The 18,128-nt window shown below is 38.0% G+C and overlaps 1 protein-coding gene across 1 annotated transcript in view; it reads right to left on the bottom strand.

Annotated features, from left to right (window-relative positions):
* The window catches only part of pcdh15a (protocadherin-related 15a), a 361,007-nt gene that overhangs the window by 33,861 nt on the left and 309,018 nt on the right, over window positions 1-18,128 (bottom strand). The window contains exons 28-30 of the mRNA XM_067421546.1: window positions 15,000-15,215; window positions 11,878-11,966; window positions 10,337-10,513 (exon numbers count right to left, since the gene is read on the bottom strand). Of these exons, the coding sequence (XP_067277647.1) occupies window positions 10,337-10,513; window positions 11,878-11,966; window positions 15,000-15,215 (482 nt within the window). The remainder of the gene's footprint in view (window positions 1-10,336; window positions 10,514-11,877; window positions 11,967-14,999; window positions 15,216-18,128) is intronic.

Here is an 18,128-nt window from a genome sequence, read left to right on the forward strand (position 1 = left end):
GTGTGAATGCAAAGCATCTTCAGCACAAAAACGGGAGCCAAGAATCCTGCTAATGAGGACAGCGTCTGACCAGCTGCATTTAGTCTTTTCTAGTTCATCTTATGGGTTACAGTCAACATGATGCAGAAATCCTCATTCTCCCCTTCAATGGCTTAACTGAGCTAGTATCAATAGAGTTATTATTATTATTATTATTATTATTATTATTATTATTATTATTATTATATACACACTATATTGCCAAACATTTTGGGATGTCTACCTATCCATGCACATGAACTTTAATGAAATCCCATTCTTAATCAGTAGGGTTTAATATAGAGTTGGTTCACCCTTTGCAGTTATAACAGCTTAAACTCTTCTGACCATTATTCTAGAAGCGCATTTGTGAGGTCAGGCACTGGTGTTGGACGAGAAGGTCTGGCTTACAGTCTCCGCTCTAATTCATCCTAAAAGTATTCTATCGGGTTGAGGTCAGGACTATGCAGGCCACACCAAACTCACTCATCCATGTCTTTATGGACCTTGCTTTGTGCACTGGTGCTCATTCATGCTGAAACAGGAAGGGGCCATCCTGAAACTGTTCCCACAAAGTTGGGAGCATGGAATTTTTTGGCATGCTGAAGCATTATGAGTTTATTTTACTGGAACTAAGGGGCCAAGCCCAACCCCTGAAAAACAACACCACACTATAATACCCTCTCCAACAAACTTTACACATGGCACAATGCAGTCACACAATTATCATTCTCCTGGCAACTTCCAAACTTAGACACATCCATTGGATTACTAGAAAGAGATGTGTGATTCGTCACTCCACTGCTTTAGAGTCCAGTGGCGATGTGCTTTACACCACTGCATCCGACACTTTGCATTGCACTTAGTGATGTAAGGCTTGGATGCAGCTGCTCGGCCATGGAAACCCATTCCATGAAGTTATCTACACACTGTTCTTGAGCTAATCTGAAGGCCACACAAAGTTTTTGAGGTCTGTAGCTATTGACTCTACAAAAAGTTGGTGACTTCTGCATAGTGTGCCTCAATGTGCGCTGATCCTGCTCTTTTTCCACAAATTGACTTATTGCACAGGTGGCAACCTATCACAGTACCACGGTTAAATTCACCGAGTTCCTGAGAGCGACCAATGATTTCATATATATATATATATATATATATATATATATATATATATATATATATATATATATATATATATATATATATATATATATATTTCTCTTTAATGCAATTATCTAATCAACCAATCACATGGCAGTTGCTTTAATGCACTTAAAGGGGTGTGGTCCTGGTCAAGACAAAGGGGTGTGGTCCTGGTCAAGACAATCTCCTGAACTCCAAACTGAATGTCAGAATGGGAAAGAAAGGTGATTTAAGCAATTTAGAGTGGTGCATGGTTGTTGGTGCCAGACAGGCCGGTCTGAGTATTTCACAATCTGCTCAGTTACTGGGATTTTCACGCACAACCATTTCTAGGGTTTGCAAAGAATGGTGTGAAGAGGGAAAAACTTCCAGTACGTGGCAGTACTATGGGTGAAAATGCCTTGTTGATGCTAGAGGTCAGAGGATAATGGACCGACTGATTCAAGCTGATAGAAGAGCAACTTTGACTGAAATAACCACTCGTTACAACCGATGTATGCAGTATAGCATTTGTCAAGCCATAACACGTCCAACCTTGAGGCGGATGGGCTACAACAGCAGAAGACCTCACCGGGTACCACTCATCTCCACTACAAATAGGAAATCGAGGCTACAATTTGCACAAGTTTAACAAAATTGGACAGTTGAAGACTGGAAAAATGTTGCCTGATCTGATGAGTCTCGATTTCTGTTGAGACATTCAGATGATAGTCAGAATTTGGCATAAACAGAATGATAACATGGATCCTTCATGCCTTGTTACCACTGTGCAGGCTGGTGGTGGTGTAATGGTGTGGGGTGTTTTCTTGGCAAACTTGAGGCCCCTTAGTGCCAATTGGGCATCGTTTAAATAGCACGGCCTACCTGAGCATTGTTTCTGACCATGTCCATCCCTTTATGATCACCATGTACCCGTCCTCTGATGACTACTTCCAGTAGGATAATGCACCATGTCACAAAGCTCGAATAATTTCAAATTGGTTTCTTGAACATGACAATGAGTTCACATTACTAAAATGGCCCCCACAGTCACCAGATCTCAACCCAATAGAGCACCTTTGGGATGTGGTGGAACGGGAGCTTTGTGCCCTGGATGTGCATCCCACAAATCTCCATCAACTGCAAGATGCTATCTTATCAATATGGGCCAACATTTCTAAAAAATGCTTTCAGCACCTTGTTGAATCAATGCCACATATAATTAAGGCAGTTCTGAAGGTGAAAGGGGGTAAGAAACACAGAATGGTGTTCCTAATAATTATTTAGGTGAGTGTTTATATATACAGCTGATTATTAAGGCCACTCCAAAGCAGAGCAAGAGCGCTTTTCTCCTTAGCTGATGTGAAATCTAAAAAGTCTTTCCTTTGTTGACACTTTGCTGATCAATAAGGTTTAAATAGGCCTGCTTGCTAAGTACTTCATAAGTATCTCTGGCAGACCAATTAGTCCTCCTGCAACAGAATACTTCAACAGAAACACCTAGTAAACAGGACTATTCAAACATAATCGATGATCCAGGTTTAAAAACTGATGAAAGACAGTGTGTGTTTGATCTACGTGGTCAATAGACCCGCACCTTCAGCTTCTAAACATCTCAGGAGATTTTTTTCAGCTTTAATGAAATGAGAATGAATAGATTTTGTTTTTCAAGGTGCACAAAGTAACTCTATCCCTATTTGGAATTTATACCGTTTATACCTGTGTTTAGATCTGTTCACATACCATCAGATCAAGACGTTAAAGTGATTTTAAAGTCAATTTACTGTCTCTTATTGTTATTGTTGTGTATAACCTTTCTTCTGTGAAATACAAAAGAAGATATTGAAAAAAAATGTTTTTATCCCTACACTGTCGTGTACTCACTTTTATTGCCAAAATAGGATTTTTTTTTCTTTCTGTATTTTGCAGTTGTACAGGTTTGTAACTAAATTAAGGTAAGTAAATTATGACAGAATTTAGTTTTTCTCTGTGAACTATATCCTTTTAATACCTGATTTAAACCAGGTCTTTATTTGGTTAGACTGTCATAAGTTAAACACATTTTTATCTGAATTAAAAAAAAAAAAAAACATTTGATTTTCATTTCCAAGCTGATTACTGGACTCACTTTTAATTGGATTTAATTATTTAGTGTACCTTTAGGAAACATACAACAATCGGTTTGCATTACCAAAGAATGTGTGCTAAATCTGTCAGAAACCGTCTCAGGGAAGCTCATCTGCATGCTTGTAGTCCTCATTGGGGTCTTAACCTGACCGCAGTTCGTCATGGTAACCGACTTGAGTAGGCAAATGCTCATATTCAATGGCATCTGGCACTTTGGAGAGGTGCTCTTTTCACGGATGAATCCCGGTTTTCACAGTACAGGGCAGATGGCAGACAGCATGTACAGGTATCCTACTCAAAAAATTAGCATATGTGATAAAAGTTCATTATTTTCCATAATGTAATGATAAAAATTAAACTTTCATATATTTTAGATTGCACACCAACTGAAATATTTCAGGTATTTTATTGTTTTAATACTGATGATATTGGCATACAGCTCATGAAAACCCTCTAAAAAATTTCAAAAAATTAGCATATTTCATCCTACCAATAAAAGAAAAGTGTTTTTAATACAAAAAAAGTCAACCTTCAAATAATTATGTTCAGTTATGCACTCAATACTTGGTCGGGAATCCTTTTGCAGAAATGACTGCTTCAATGCGGCGTGGCATGGAGGCGATCAGCCTGTGGCACTGCTGAGGTGTTATGGAGGCCCAGGATGCTTCGATAGCGGCCTTAAGCTCATCCAGAGTGTTGGGTCTTGGGTTTCTCAACTTTCTCTTCAAAATATCCCACAGATTCTCTATGGGGTTCAGGTCAGGAGAGTTGGCAGGCCAATTGAGCACAGTAATACCATGGTCAGTAAACCCTTTACCAGTGGTTTTGGCACTGTGAGCAGGTGCCAGGTCGTGCTGAAAAACGAAATCTTCATCTCCATAAAGCTTTTCAGCAAATGGCAGAATGAAGTGCTCCAAAATCTCCTGAGATCAAAATCTCTTGATAAAACACAGTGGACCAACACCAGCAGCTGACATGGCACTCCAGACCATCACTGACTGTGGGTACTTGACACTGGACTTTAGGCATTTTGGCATTTCCTTCTCCCCAGTCTTCCTCCAGACTCTGGCACCTTGATTTCCGAATGACATCCAAAATTTGCTTTCATCCGAAAAAAGTACTTTGGACCACTGAGCAACAGTCCAGTGCTACTTCTCTGTAGGCCAAAAGTGTCTTGACCTGGGGAATGCGGCACCTGTAGCCCATTTCCTGCACACGCCTGTGCACGGTGGCTCTGGATGTTTCTACTCCAGACTCAGTCCACTGCTTCAGCAGGTCCCCCAAGGTCTGGAATCGGTCCTTCTCCACAATCTTCCTCAGGGTCCGGTCACCTCTTCTCGTTGTGCAGCGTTTTTAGTCACACTTTTTCCTTCCCACAGACTTCCCACTGAGGTGCCTTGATTCAGCACTCTGAGAACAGCCTATTCATTCAGAAATTTCTTTCTGTGTCTTACCCTCTCGCTTGAGGGTGTCAATGATGGCCTTCTGGACAGGGTCGGGTCAGCAGTCTTACCCACGATTGCGGTTTTGAGTAATGAACCAGGCTGGGAGTTTTCAAAAGCCTCAGGAATCTTTTGCAGGTGTTTAGAGTTAATTAGTTGATTCAGATGATTAGGTTAATAGCTTGTTTAGAGAACCTTTTGATGATATGCTAATTTTTTTAGATAGAAATTTTGGGTTTTCATGAGCTGTATGCCAAAATTATCAGTATTAAAACAATAAAAGACCTGAAATATTTCAGTTGGTGTGCAATGAATCTAAAATATATGAAGGTTTAATTTTTATCATTATATTATGATAAATAATGAACTTTTATCACATATGCTAATTTTTTGAGAAGGACCTGTATGGCATTGTGTGGGTGAGCGGTTTGCTAAATTCAATGTTATGGATCGAGTGGCCCATGATGGTGGTGAGGTTATGGTATGGGCAGACGTACGCCAGTTGCATGGGGTGGCAGTGGCTCAGTGGTTCATGTAGGTTGTCTATAAACCGGAAGATTGGTGATTTGATCCCTGGTTCCACCTGACCAAGTATTGAGATGTCCATGAGCAAGACACCCAACCCTAGCTGCTCCCAACAAGCTGGATGTCAGCCTTACATGGCTGACATAGGCATTGGTTTATGAATGGGTGAATGTGAGGCAAAAATGTAAAGTGCTTTGGATGGCCAAAAAAATGCAAAGCCATAGGGTCTGTTAAAAGCGCTATATAAATGCAGTCCATTTACGTTATGAACAAACACGGGTGCATTTTATTGATAGCATTTTGAATACAAAGAGATACTGTCATGAGATTCTGAGGCCTACTGTTGTGCCATTCATCCATGACCGTCACCTCATGTTGCAGCATGATAATACACAGCCCCATGTTGCAAGGATCTGTACACAATTCCTGGAAGCTGAAAACATCCCAGTTCTGGCATGGCCAGCATACTCAACGGACATGTTTGGGATGCTTTGGAGCTACGTATACGACAGCGTGTTACAGTTCCTGCCACTATCTAGCAACTTTGCACAGCCATTGAATAGGAGTGGACCAATATTCCACAGGACACATGCAACAACCTGATCAACTATGTAAAGGAAATCGAATAGAGTTTGCAGAGCGCACAGAGAGTGTTAAACTGGGTGAGGCAAACGGTGGTTACACTAGATACTGACTGGTTTTGGAACCCACCCAATACAGTAAAACTGCACATTTTAGAGTGGCCTTTTATTGTGGCCAGCCTAAGGCACACCTATGTAATAATCATGCTGTCTAATCAGCATCTTGATATGCCACACATGTGAGTTGGATGGATTATCTCAGCAAAGGAAGAGTGCTCACTAACACAGATTTAGACACATTTATGAACAATATTTGAGAAAAATAGGCCTTTTGTGTACATAGAAAAATCTTAGCTCTTTGAGTTTAGCTCATGAAAAAAAATGGGGTTAAAAACAAAAAGAGTTGCATTTGTAATTTCGTTCAATGTATCTTGCAAAATCTTACTGGTGATAGCATTAAAAATAAAATAAAGGCAATAGAAGAACGAATAATGTTTAATATTATTGAAACTTTAAACGCTAAATGTTCCACTAATAAACAGACTGAAACTGTTGAACTGTAGTGTACATGACATGGAGACAATATTTTGTTTATTTTTTAATGAAAGCTCCTGGAATGTTTCAGATTGTTACATCCCAATTTAACCCGTGTTTTCACCCATGAGTCCTTCATTTCTCTGAATCATGTCCCTGTTGTGGAGGAAAAGAAACAGCGCGGGTTAACTCACGCTGTTACATACACGCAGTGTGAACATGCTCAACAATGGCTGACCGTCTTTATCGTAATTCAGAGTCAGTGGGCTTCTAACCAGCAGGACGACTTGATTCATCCATCCAAAACATTACTGAGAGTGACCAGATGGATTCTGGACAAAGAAACTAGTTTTGTGAAGAGAACTTTTATGAACGCTGAGGTGCAGCTCAGACTCTAAAGCTTTGGGAAGCAGATTTTGATTTTTATGACCTGAGACACAAGAAAACAACCTAGTCTCCAGCAGAACATATGAAAGGAGAAAGGTGGAAAAAATCAGCAGTCCGCTGTTCTCAGTCAGGAACATACACACAAACAAACAAACAAACACAAAGTATAAAGAACAGCATGTCCCCATGTAACTGAGTCAAATGGAGACAGATTATGTCTACAGAAACACACAAAAAAGCACGTTCTCATCTGTAATAAAGGAAAATCACAAATTATCAATTTTTTTCAGGGACAGCTCAGTCATAAATGAAAATGCATTATTTAGCCTCATTTCACAATCTGTTGTGTTTTCTGTTTAGTTTTCAAGGACATTTAGAGGCCGTTTAAACTACACTTTTTAAAAGTTTTTTTTACTAAAAACATAAATGTTCAGAAAGAGTTTTGGATGTTCATTTACATGAGACAACAGCATTTTGGGGTGCCTGAAAACACAAACTAGTGCATGTTTTGAAAACCATACCGGTATTGTCTCAGTAGCTGGTTTTACCCAACGTTAAGATTGAACTTGTGCACAAAATTGGAGTACTGCATGAAACATTTGCGAATAAAGCACCGTTTCCATCCATTAATCCGAAGAGAGCAAAATTCACTTCATGATTAACTGCCACTAAATATCACTAAGAAGACTGGAAGTTGCTGTAGTAGAAGAAGCCACTGTATAAAATAATTTAGTGTATAATAAATTTCTTGCGCCTCAGAGCACGCAGATGAAACTCAATAAAGTTATCTTGCTCTCGGAGGCAGATGCCTGTTGTCTGGGAACAGAGTCGCGTAAGACAGTTCTGGGAGGTAATTATATCGAAGCTCTTTGATGACAGACTTTGCTTACACTGAAAAAAAAATGCAGGTCTCTAATTTAAAATGTTCTAGTGACTGATCACATTTAAATTTTTCAGTTGGCCAAATTGATTTTCTGTGAATTAAATTGCATCAATTCAATTTGGCCACCTGAAAAATCCAAGATTCAAACATTTCAGATGCTGTGCAATGATATTGGACCACTGGTTGGAAAGCTGGTTAGTTCAGTTTTGATGTACCTTGGGGGAACTGTTGCAGTAAATGTTGTGGCACACTGTTATGTTTCCTTCGTTTGGCTAGCTCTCCATTGTTGGAATTTTTTTGTTTTAGTTGCGCTGGATTTGAGATCCTCTACGTTAATCTAAGAGCTTTAAAAATAACCACAAAATAAGTCCATGTGACTCAGGCACTGTATTCCAAGTCATTCTAAAAAAAATACAATAGCTGTGTGCAAGAAGTATATATATATATATATATATATATATATATATATATATATAATTCATATACTTAAAATAAAGCTGAAAAAATGTAGCGTAAAATAGAAATAAATGAATTTATGTACAATTACTGAAGCTAAAATGGAATAAAAATCAATTCAAGCCATTTAGGAGTATTAAACAAAAGCACATACAAAACACTAAAACCAACACTAAAATAAAATGTAATAATATAATGTAATTAATATGATATAATCTCTCTCTCTCTTTCTCTCTCTCTCTCTCTCTCTCGCTCTCTCTCTCTCTCTCTCTCTCTCTCTCTCTCTCTCTCTCTCTCTCTCTCTATCTCTCTCTCTCTATCTCTCTATCTCTCTCTCTCTCTCTAATTCAAATAAATGCTTTAATTTGTTCATTCAAATAATTGTAATCTTACACACTATTTTATTTATGTCTGATTCAAAGAATATAATATAATATAATATAATATAATATAATATAATATAATATATAATATAATATAATATAATATAATATAATATAATATAATATAATATAATATAATATAATACAAAAATAACACTGATTCACATATTTTAATATGAGCTCAAACATTTCTCATCAAATTCTAGCTAATTACTTCTCTGTCAAAAGTTGTTTCATCTGTGTCTTTATTTATCTAAAGAAATATTACCATCAACCTCTGAGCCATACAATTTTCATCTGGACAGCTGCTCTGCTTTGGTAGAGATACAAACACAGGCAGAACACATCTCACAGTGAACAAAATAAAATGTGTATAAGAGTGAGATCCATGGCTAGAAAGGCAGGAGAAGGCAGGTGGTCTGTGATCTCCTGTGCTTGTGAATATGGATGAGATGTGTGTGTTGGCTCAGTAAACACATATTTGAACAGAATCCCGATGACTTGTGTTGGATCCCAGTGACAGACATGTCTACCTGCTGAGTCATGGGGCGCAGCAGAGTTTAAATGAGTCTTTTGCTGTGTGTCTGGACGTCAGTGTTTTTTTTCCTTCTCAGCTGAAGAGGACAGGTGTTTCCTTTAGAACAGCTGTTTACAAAAACAAATAATTTTCTTTTTTTACTTAATTTCCTTCCTTTTTTTTCACTTCACTGCCAATATTTTCTTAGACTAGAGATATGCCATGATGTCCAAATAGCACATTTGTGAGGTCAGGCACGGATGTTGTACGAGAAGGCTTAACATGATTTATCCCAAAGGTGTTCTATCGCGTTGAGGTCAGGACTCTGTGCAGGCCAGTCAAGTTCCTCCAAACCAAACTCACTCATCCATCTTTATGGACCGTGCTTTGTGCATTGATGGAGAGTCATGATGGAACAGGAAGGGGCCATCCACAAACTGTTCCCATAAAGTTGGGAGCATTAAATTGTCCAAAATGTCTTGGTTTTGACAAAACACACCATAACCCCCCTACACCTAACTTTACACTTGGCACAATGCAATCAGGTAAGTACCGTTCTCCTGGCAACCACCAAACCTAGACTCGTCTATTGGATTGCTAGACAGAAAAGTGTGATTTGTCACTCCAGAGAACACCACTGCTCCAATGGTGGCATTCTTTACACCTTCGCATATACCTTTGCATTGCACTTGGTGATGTAAGGCTTGGATGCAGCTGCTCGGCCATGGAAACCCATTCTAATATGAAGGCAAGAAGGTATATAGCTGTTAACTCTGCAGAAAATTGGCGACATGGTCTATGACTGAAGAGTAACAAAGCTTAAAATTCAGCAGTCACCACAGGAATATTGCTTTTTTTTCTTATTTTGTTTATGTTACCGACCCCACAGATTTGAACCGTAGTGTCTAATAAAAGATAATATTAATTTTAATATTTTTAGAAAGTGTGGTGTAATGTAGTTGGACTGTAGTTGGATGGAATGTTTAGCTGTTTTGTAAAAAACAGAACAGGCCTTCTGAAAACACCTCCAAGAAAATGTGTCCAATCAGGAGAAATTGCATAATTATACATGGCTTAAGACCAATTAGTTGTAATTAGTTAGTAATTAGACTAGCTGCAACCCACTTTGGATTATTGGTGCATATTATGTTGTTTTGCACAGATTAACAAGTGGTGAGATGAGGATCCAAGAGGATCTGGAATTGTTGCAAGCCAGATTTAAACTTGCAATGTCACATCAACACCACGGTCAGAGAACACAGGACAAGGCTTGGACTTTTTCCCTAATTCCCTCAAATGTTGGAAACAAACGAGCAGACTGTTTGTAAAAGGTGTCAGGAGTGGCTGTGTGTTTGGCTTACTTGAAGAGCTCTTGTCTGGAGATGGCTCTGTTGGTGAGAGGGTCGATGGCGTACACCTGCAGGTCTGATTTTGAGTAGTCTTCAAGTTCATAACCTTCTCCATGCCGCCGTGGGCCGATCGATTCCACTATCACTTTAGCACCAGGGATCTGATCTTGCACATAGCGCTCCAAAATACTGAAAGAAATATAGTATATGAAATGACTATGTTCCTCGAATGCTGAAATTCCAAATCCACCAAATAAACAAATTTTAAACAACCTTTACATCTTAAACAAATCTTCACCGTCAAATCACTTTTTTGCTAAGTTTAAAGGGTAAATCTAACAAAAAAAAATATTAAAAGACATTTCATGAAGAAAACATGGTGACAATATTCACAAAACTCAATGTTACTTCTGAGTTTGTGTTTCTCATTTTTCTCACTGATTCATTTACATTAACAGTCATGAGAATCCTGTCGAAACATATTTTATTTGTGTATAGACAAGCCCAGCACATGGCATGTGGACAATATATATTGTCGCCACAAATGATCAATTTGTTCCCATGACTTTCTAAAATAGTACAACAGCACATTTAGCAAATTTGTTCCCTCATTTTATTTTACCAAAAATATAGAAAAATTACATTCAAAATAATGGTTTTCTTAATATCCAGTAAAATATCATTTATTTTGTAAAGCTGAATTTTTATCAGCCATTACAATTATTCATACAAGAATCCTGAAAAAGTAGCAGAGGTTATAAAAATATAATAATAATATTATAAATATTACTTCTTTTATCTCAAAGATTTGAGAATTATAGTGACCTGATACTGGCCCACAAACGACATTCTGCCTTTGGCTCTCACTTTATATTGTTATTCTAAATAAACTACAAATATGAATTTATTTTGTCCTGTTTTGTCCTGATATTTAAAAAAAAAAATGTAAATCACTACCGTATGTTAATGAGTAGGCATGATGATTTTTGTATAAGTTTGAAGCAAAAACTCTAGGCAATAATATCCATTAGTCAAAATTCTGGTGGTTACATATTTAATGTGTTGGGTGGCCTTATTTCAGTAGCATTCAAGTTATTTATTAATTTAAAAAAATTGCATAAACTTAATTATCTCTCTCTCTCTCAAAAAAAGAATGTACATACATATTGCTCACATATTATGGTAGTCCAGTTTGTGCTGAAAACAGTGAAATGACACTTTTTGCCATGAATATGTGTATAAGCAACTGAAAAAAGCACACGTCAGAGCATGTCAAAACTTCTAAAGGGCCCCAAAACTGGCTCCAACCTTTAAGGGTTAATAAAGCAACTATGTCTGTTATTATGATTATGCTGCAAAGTACTGCACAAAGTAGTTTTATTTTGCTCATTGGATTTTGTAATTCAAGCCCAATTCTATGTTTGAACAATTTGGATGGCCATCTAAATCAAAGCAAGTGGGAAAACAAATGCTGCTATGACTGCAGGAAACACTTAAATGCCACTCAATGAAGCCGGCAATGGAGAAAAACACACGGTGAGAGGAATTCTCACCTAATCAGCTGCTCTTTATTCTCCTCCACCACAGTGGGTGGCACATTAGAGACCACAACCTGCATGTCCAAGGCATTCACAACGGACACCTACAATCCACACAGAATACAAAAAAGACAGAAGATTTGATTAATGAGGTATAGCTTATAAGCAGGGACTGACATAGCTAAAACAATCATATTTTGATCATGAATTGTATATATATATATATATATATATATATATATATATATATATATATATATATATATATATATAATTCTGAAATGGATTCTGAATCACCCAGCCTTAAAGGGATAGTTCAACCAAAAATTCTAATTCGGTCATTATGTCATTCCAAACCCGTGTAGTGGACAGCACATTCCAGGGCTTCGTATAGCAAGCCACTCTCTGCCCATAACAGTGGACAAAGGTTTGCTACATTTTGATTGGATCTTGTTTGACTAACACAAACAAACTGTCCATCAGAAAAAGAGACTAGGACAGCAGCCAGGAATCTCTTAGAGGCCAAGAAGACCTCTGGTGCCAGGCCCAGGAAGGACAGGACTTCTCATTGGTCCACATGCAGTTTCTGCCCTTCACCCATAGAAACTGATCCCTAATGTCCCGGTCTGTGACTGCCATTACAATAAAAAAATCCTCAGGACCTCAGCAGTAGTGGTTGGAACAAAGAAAGACCACAATTATCCCCAATCCATTCATAACTATGTCTGGAAACCTTAAGACTGATGTAAACTACATCCACTTCATACTTATTCAGAGAAATAAGTATTCTTAGTGACAGCTATTTTTAATGCAACATCTTACACAAATTCAGCTTTTAATGTACAAATGAATGAACACAAGACAGTTCAGTCTTTTTCCATCATGTTGGTTGTCTATTTATTTAGAATATTGCCATGGGTATTCTGAAGGTGGTTTGGAAAGTGAGAAATGCTTTGGTGAACTTTAAAGACACTTTAAAGACTTCTAACTCTGTACAGTTTGCAAATGATTTTCACAGGGGAAAGAGGGGTGGTCCACACTGTGTGCCCCCTCTGACGCCAGCAACCAATCACAACACTGGAATGGAGCAAATTGCAATCTCCAAATTGCAATCTCCACCTTATCAGAAGGTATAAAGGTACCCTTTCAACAGACACTCCTTATTCTGAGTCTGTCCGACATAACTGATACATCATAACATTCTGAGCCTCTGGTTTATCCAGAGAGACAACAACAGATCCAAGGATATGAGTCAACAGCATGTGAGGCAGAAACAGATACGACCGCGTTCTGAGCCTCCAGCCTGTGAGGAAAGAGACGTTAACAAACACTACGTTCTGAGTTTTAGTCCAGCGAGACGACTACAGCACGTCCCGAGCCACCATGCCAGAGAGACAAGAGCGGATTGACTAAGTCCTGAGTGTCTGGCCCAGAGAGGCAGAAGACAGACAGAGACATTTGCAACAAGGTTAAGCTCAGGAGAGCAAACCTTCACTTCAGGGTTCCTTCATCTCCGTGTTTCAGATTAAGGACTTTCCACTGCTACTTCAGGGCCTCATCTGCGTGATCCATATTTTAAGACCCTTTGGTACCCCAGGAGATCAGCATCCCACAGATCTTCATGTTCAAGGCTGTTGAAACAGATTCCAGCTCCCTTCCCCACTGCACTGACACCCAGCACAACCAGTGGAAAAAGTCATTACCATCGGACTTCTTACTCAACCAAATAACGTACATATAACTTAACCAAACCTCTTTATAGAGACCTGGGCATTGTTGTATATTATCAGTATATGATCTTTTTATTTACATTAGAGATAATATAACTGATGCTAGTAAATAACAAATCATCTTAAGTTTATTTGTTTGATACATAATAAGGTTCTTCACCTTACTTTCAGAGATAATGTAACTCTTCCATAGCCACCATCAACATGTATGCATATTTTGCACTTTATTCCTTTATCATTCATTGTATTCAGTTGATCCAAATATGATAACGTCAGTGGTGACGTGAATACCAATGACTACCTTACTTAGCGTCCTTGGATGGACGGAAGTCAAATCACTACACCCGCAAGACCTTCGTTCGTCTTCGGAACATAAATTAAAATATTTTTGATGAAATCCGAGAGCTCTCTGGTCCCAGAGCATCCCACCCATGGGATAGAACGTAAACAGCATAGGAGACTGACATAGGCTAGAATTAAATTGTTGAATAAAGATGTTATTTTTGTTTGTTTTGCACACAAAAAGTATTCTCGTCGCTTCATTAAATTAGGTTGAAACACTGAAGTTCTGAAGAAATGAAGAAATATATGGACTATTTTAATAATATTGTTTTAATACCTTTCTGGACCTTGAATGTGTTAATTAAACAGCTGCCTATGGAGGGGTCAGAGAGCTCTCGGATTTCATCAAAAATATCTTCAATTGAGTTTTCGGAGATGAACGAAGGTCTTTCGGGTTTGGAACGACATGAAGGTGAGTAATTAATGACAGAATTTTCTTTTTATTTTCATCTCTTTAAAGTGCTGTTTGCAGTTGTTGCAGTTTTTAATTCAACTGGTCCATAATAGTGTAGCTGCCGGATGAATGCTTATAGAATAATTCTACTGCTAGTGGAAATTGAAAATGGCACAAACGTTATGTTTAAAACCCCTAAACATTGCAAATCTTAATCCCTCTTATTTTATTAGGCATTCATTAGCTCCAGAGGTTTCTGGGAATTGCAAAAGTCACTGGCTGCAACACTTCAGGAGATAACAGCATAAGTAATTCAGCTGACACAAAAACATATATTCATTACTGCACTAAGTAGTCCACAAATAGCATATGCACTACCGCATGCAAACATTTACTGAAACATAACACATTTACCAAACCAAATCGACACTCCGGAGAGATATTTTCAATTAATAACAGATTGTTTGCAGATTGTTATGTGATTTAGACTCATTTTAAATTAATCAGTCAGTGATCTGAACCCCAAACATTCATTTTGCATAATCATGATGGATGTGAGAAAATGTCATTTCTTAAAGCTACATGTTTTGAGATGGAACTGTCAGCTCTGTTTGAATAATCTTTTTACGTGAATGCACAAAATGAACAGGTCAAAGGTCAAATGCACTCACCACCACATCAGCCCTGCTGCTCAGCCCCTGCCCATAGTTGTCTGTGGCGATGACCTGAAACTTGAAGTAGGACCGGCGCATGTTTCTGAACATGATGGCGCTCTTGATGATGCCAGTGTACGGCTCGATGACGAAACTGTCCTGCCCCTCGGGTGCGGGAGGGATGATCAGTCTGTAGGCCATCTTACTGTAGTTTCCTGTGTCAACATCTGTAGCCTGATACACATGAAGTTACATGAAGTAACATCTTGATCATGGAAAGGAATATGGTTTTGAGAAATTCATATTATTTGGTTATATAACTGGATTCATTTTGAGGCTTTGGGCCAAATTTACCAAAAAGGGAAAATTAGCATGAGACCGCTATCACATAAAAGCGATGATGGGAGTGGAAACTTTTGCAGGTCATTTACAGACAATATACATTTTACGGAACAGATAAGAGCAACTCATTTCTATAATGACCAATGCAATGTACCAAGAGTAGTGCAAATTAAAAAAAATAAATATATATATATGGCTTGACAAAGGACATGGAGAAAATGCTCTATGCTCTTACACATTCTCTGTTCTTTATTGTTACTCCTGCTATAGCAGCAAGCCATATCAAGCACAAAATAGTTTAAAGTCCCATGCAGTCAATCATTTTATCCTTTAAAACTCATCTTTGATCATCAAAATGACAAATTTAAAAAATGTTCCCCCTGTGAAAATATTTCATGCCTTAAAATAGTTTGAATGTAACCCTACACCCTTTATTTAGTAGGCCTATATGTAGATCATGAATATGCAAATGAGCACATGCTGATACACAATGTCATGTGGAAATATTGGTTTAATTAAGTCATTTATGTTTGAAGCAGAAACTGATTCAGTAGAAGAAGAGGAAGAATGAATTATACAGGCCAGTCTACAAGTCGATGTATCAGAATGGTAATGCATTTTATGTATCGCTCTCTACTATGTCAGATAACGGTAATTGATATGACTAGCCTTTGGCTTGACTACGTGATCAAACAACTAATAATGCATTGCTTATGTTACATAAACCATGTTGCCGGTCTCCATCTCAGAGTCAGACGGGTGCCTTCTAAAAGTATTTTATTTGCACACGTTTGTTTGCCCTAAAGGATATTAAAAATGGCAAACATACATAAACAACATTAAAAACTTGATTTGCACAATAGGAAGTTTTTAAGACATGATTTTTGGGTCGTTAAATAATGGCGCAAATACTAGTAAACGGACTACTGTAAACCTTAGTAAATCACGTTGCATGATTTAAATACTTGCCTGAAAGGGAAACTAACATATGCAATAAGCTCAGTTTATAATGACAAAAAATATTTGCACTGACATCAGCTGTTAGCACTTCTGGCCCTTAAATACAAAGTAATATGTTGGCCAAACTGTCCCTTGAAAAACCTTGGTGGCATAGACATAAATACTCTGCTGCTTCCACTTCAGCGATGACCTAGAAATGTAATAATCCCCATAGATCATCAGATTGTACGTTTTAATGCTTTTTATAGATGTTAAAAGACTCAATTTATGAGATAACGGTCACCTTGCGGGGGAACACAGAGCCCAGTGGGTATTTTACAGGTGTCCGTCACTTGTCTTCCACATTGTCAGAATGGAGAGAGAAGCTGTCTAAGCACAGTTACTAAGATGTTGGGGGAAGCGAGTAGATTTGAACAGCGAGAAAGAGATTCTCTAGTGTTGACAGGTGTGTCACGATGTGAACAGCAAGTTCTTCTCTGTAAAAATGAAATATAATGTACTGCAGACACCAACACCTGCAGAACATTTCCAACCCAGTGAATTAATAGCCGTTGTTAGTGTATTCTGCTAGTATTCTGCTCGGCAAAAAACTACCACAATCTAAATGTCAAAACACAACAAATTGTGGTTAATGCAATATCAAATTAAGTAGCAAGTTTAAAGAAATTAAGAAATAGAAATACACTACCACTTATTACAATTTGGGGACACATTAAAATTGATTAAAAGTGACAATAAAAACTCATATTGTAAAAAATAAATAAAAATTCATATTGATAAAAAAAGGGTTGGTTGGGTTAGGGTTAGCATAGTAAAGAACTCACTTGTTTACATTAAGGTATGCAGTCATGTTGGAACAGGAAGGGGCCATCCCCAAACTGCTCCCACAAAAGTGGGAGTATGAAATTGTCCAAAATGTATTGGTTTTCTGAAGCATTAGGAGTTCATTTCACTAAGGGGCCAAGCCCAACCCTTGAAAAAACACCCCACACCATAATCACTCCTCCGCCAAACTTTACACTGGTCGCAATGCAGTAAGTCTGCTGCAGTTGGATGCAGCTGCTCGGCCTTGAAAACCTATCCCATAGGAATGGTGCCTGATTTTATACACCTTTGGCCATGATTGGAATGCCCAAATTAAATGATTTGGAGGGGTGTCCCGATACTTTTGGCAATGTAGTTTAAATTTTATTTGTCATGCTGCTAAGAGAACCAACTTTCACCTATGCAGAGTTTCAGGAGAGACAACCGCATTTAAATGCAGAGTAAATCTGCTGAAATATCCCTGATATAATATTATGACAACATAGGCTCATTTGGCTCTGTGTTCTTTTCATTTATAGTGACATCTAATTGTCAGTAAATAGCCTATTTACTATATGCACATTTGTTCAAAATAGCCTATATGGGCAGATTGTTCACATAGGCAAATGTTAGTATCGTTTACACAACAGATGCAATTCTCATCTTTTTTTCCTGTTAAATATTGCCATGTCGGGCTGCATATCTATTTTCCTTAAAGGGGGGGTGAAACACTCAGTTTCAGTCAATCTTATGTCAATCTTGAGTACCTATAGAGTAGTATTGCATCCTTCATATCTCCGAAAAGTCTTTAGTTTTATCATATTTATAAAAGAAATATAGGCTGTACTGAGTCTTTCCGGAAAAAAACGAGCGGCTGGAGGCGTATCGTGTGGGCGGAGCTAAAGAATGACAAGCGCGCAAAGCGGTGACGTCCTCAAGCGTGGAGAAGCCCATGCTATCGATCTCAGCTAATAGATATATGATCCAGAATCAAATCTGAGGCAGAAACAAATTGAACAGGAGAAATGGCAACATCAGGAC

Source organism: Pseudorasbora parva, chromosome 17 (genome assembly GCF_024679245.1).
Source record: "Pseudorasbora parva isolate DD20220531a chromosome 17, ASM2467924v1, whole genome shotgun sequence".
NCBI classification, from domain to species: domain Eukaryota; kingdom Metazoa; phylum Chordata; class Actinopteri; order Cypriniformes; family Gobionidae; genus Pseudorasbora; species Pseudorasbora parva.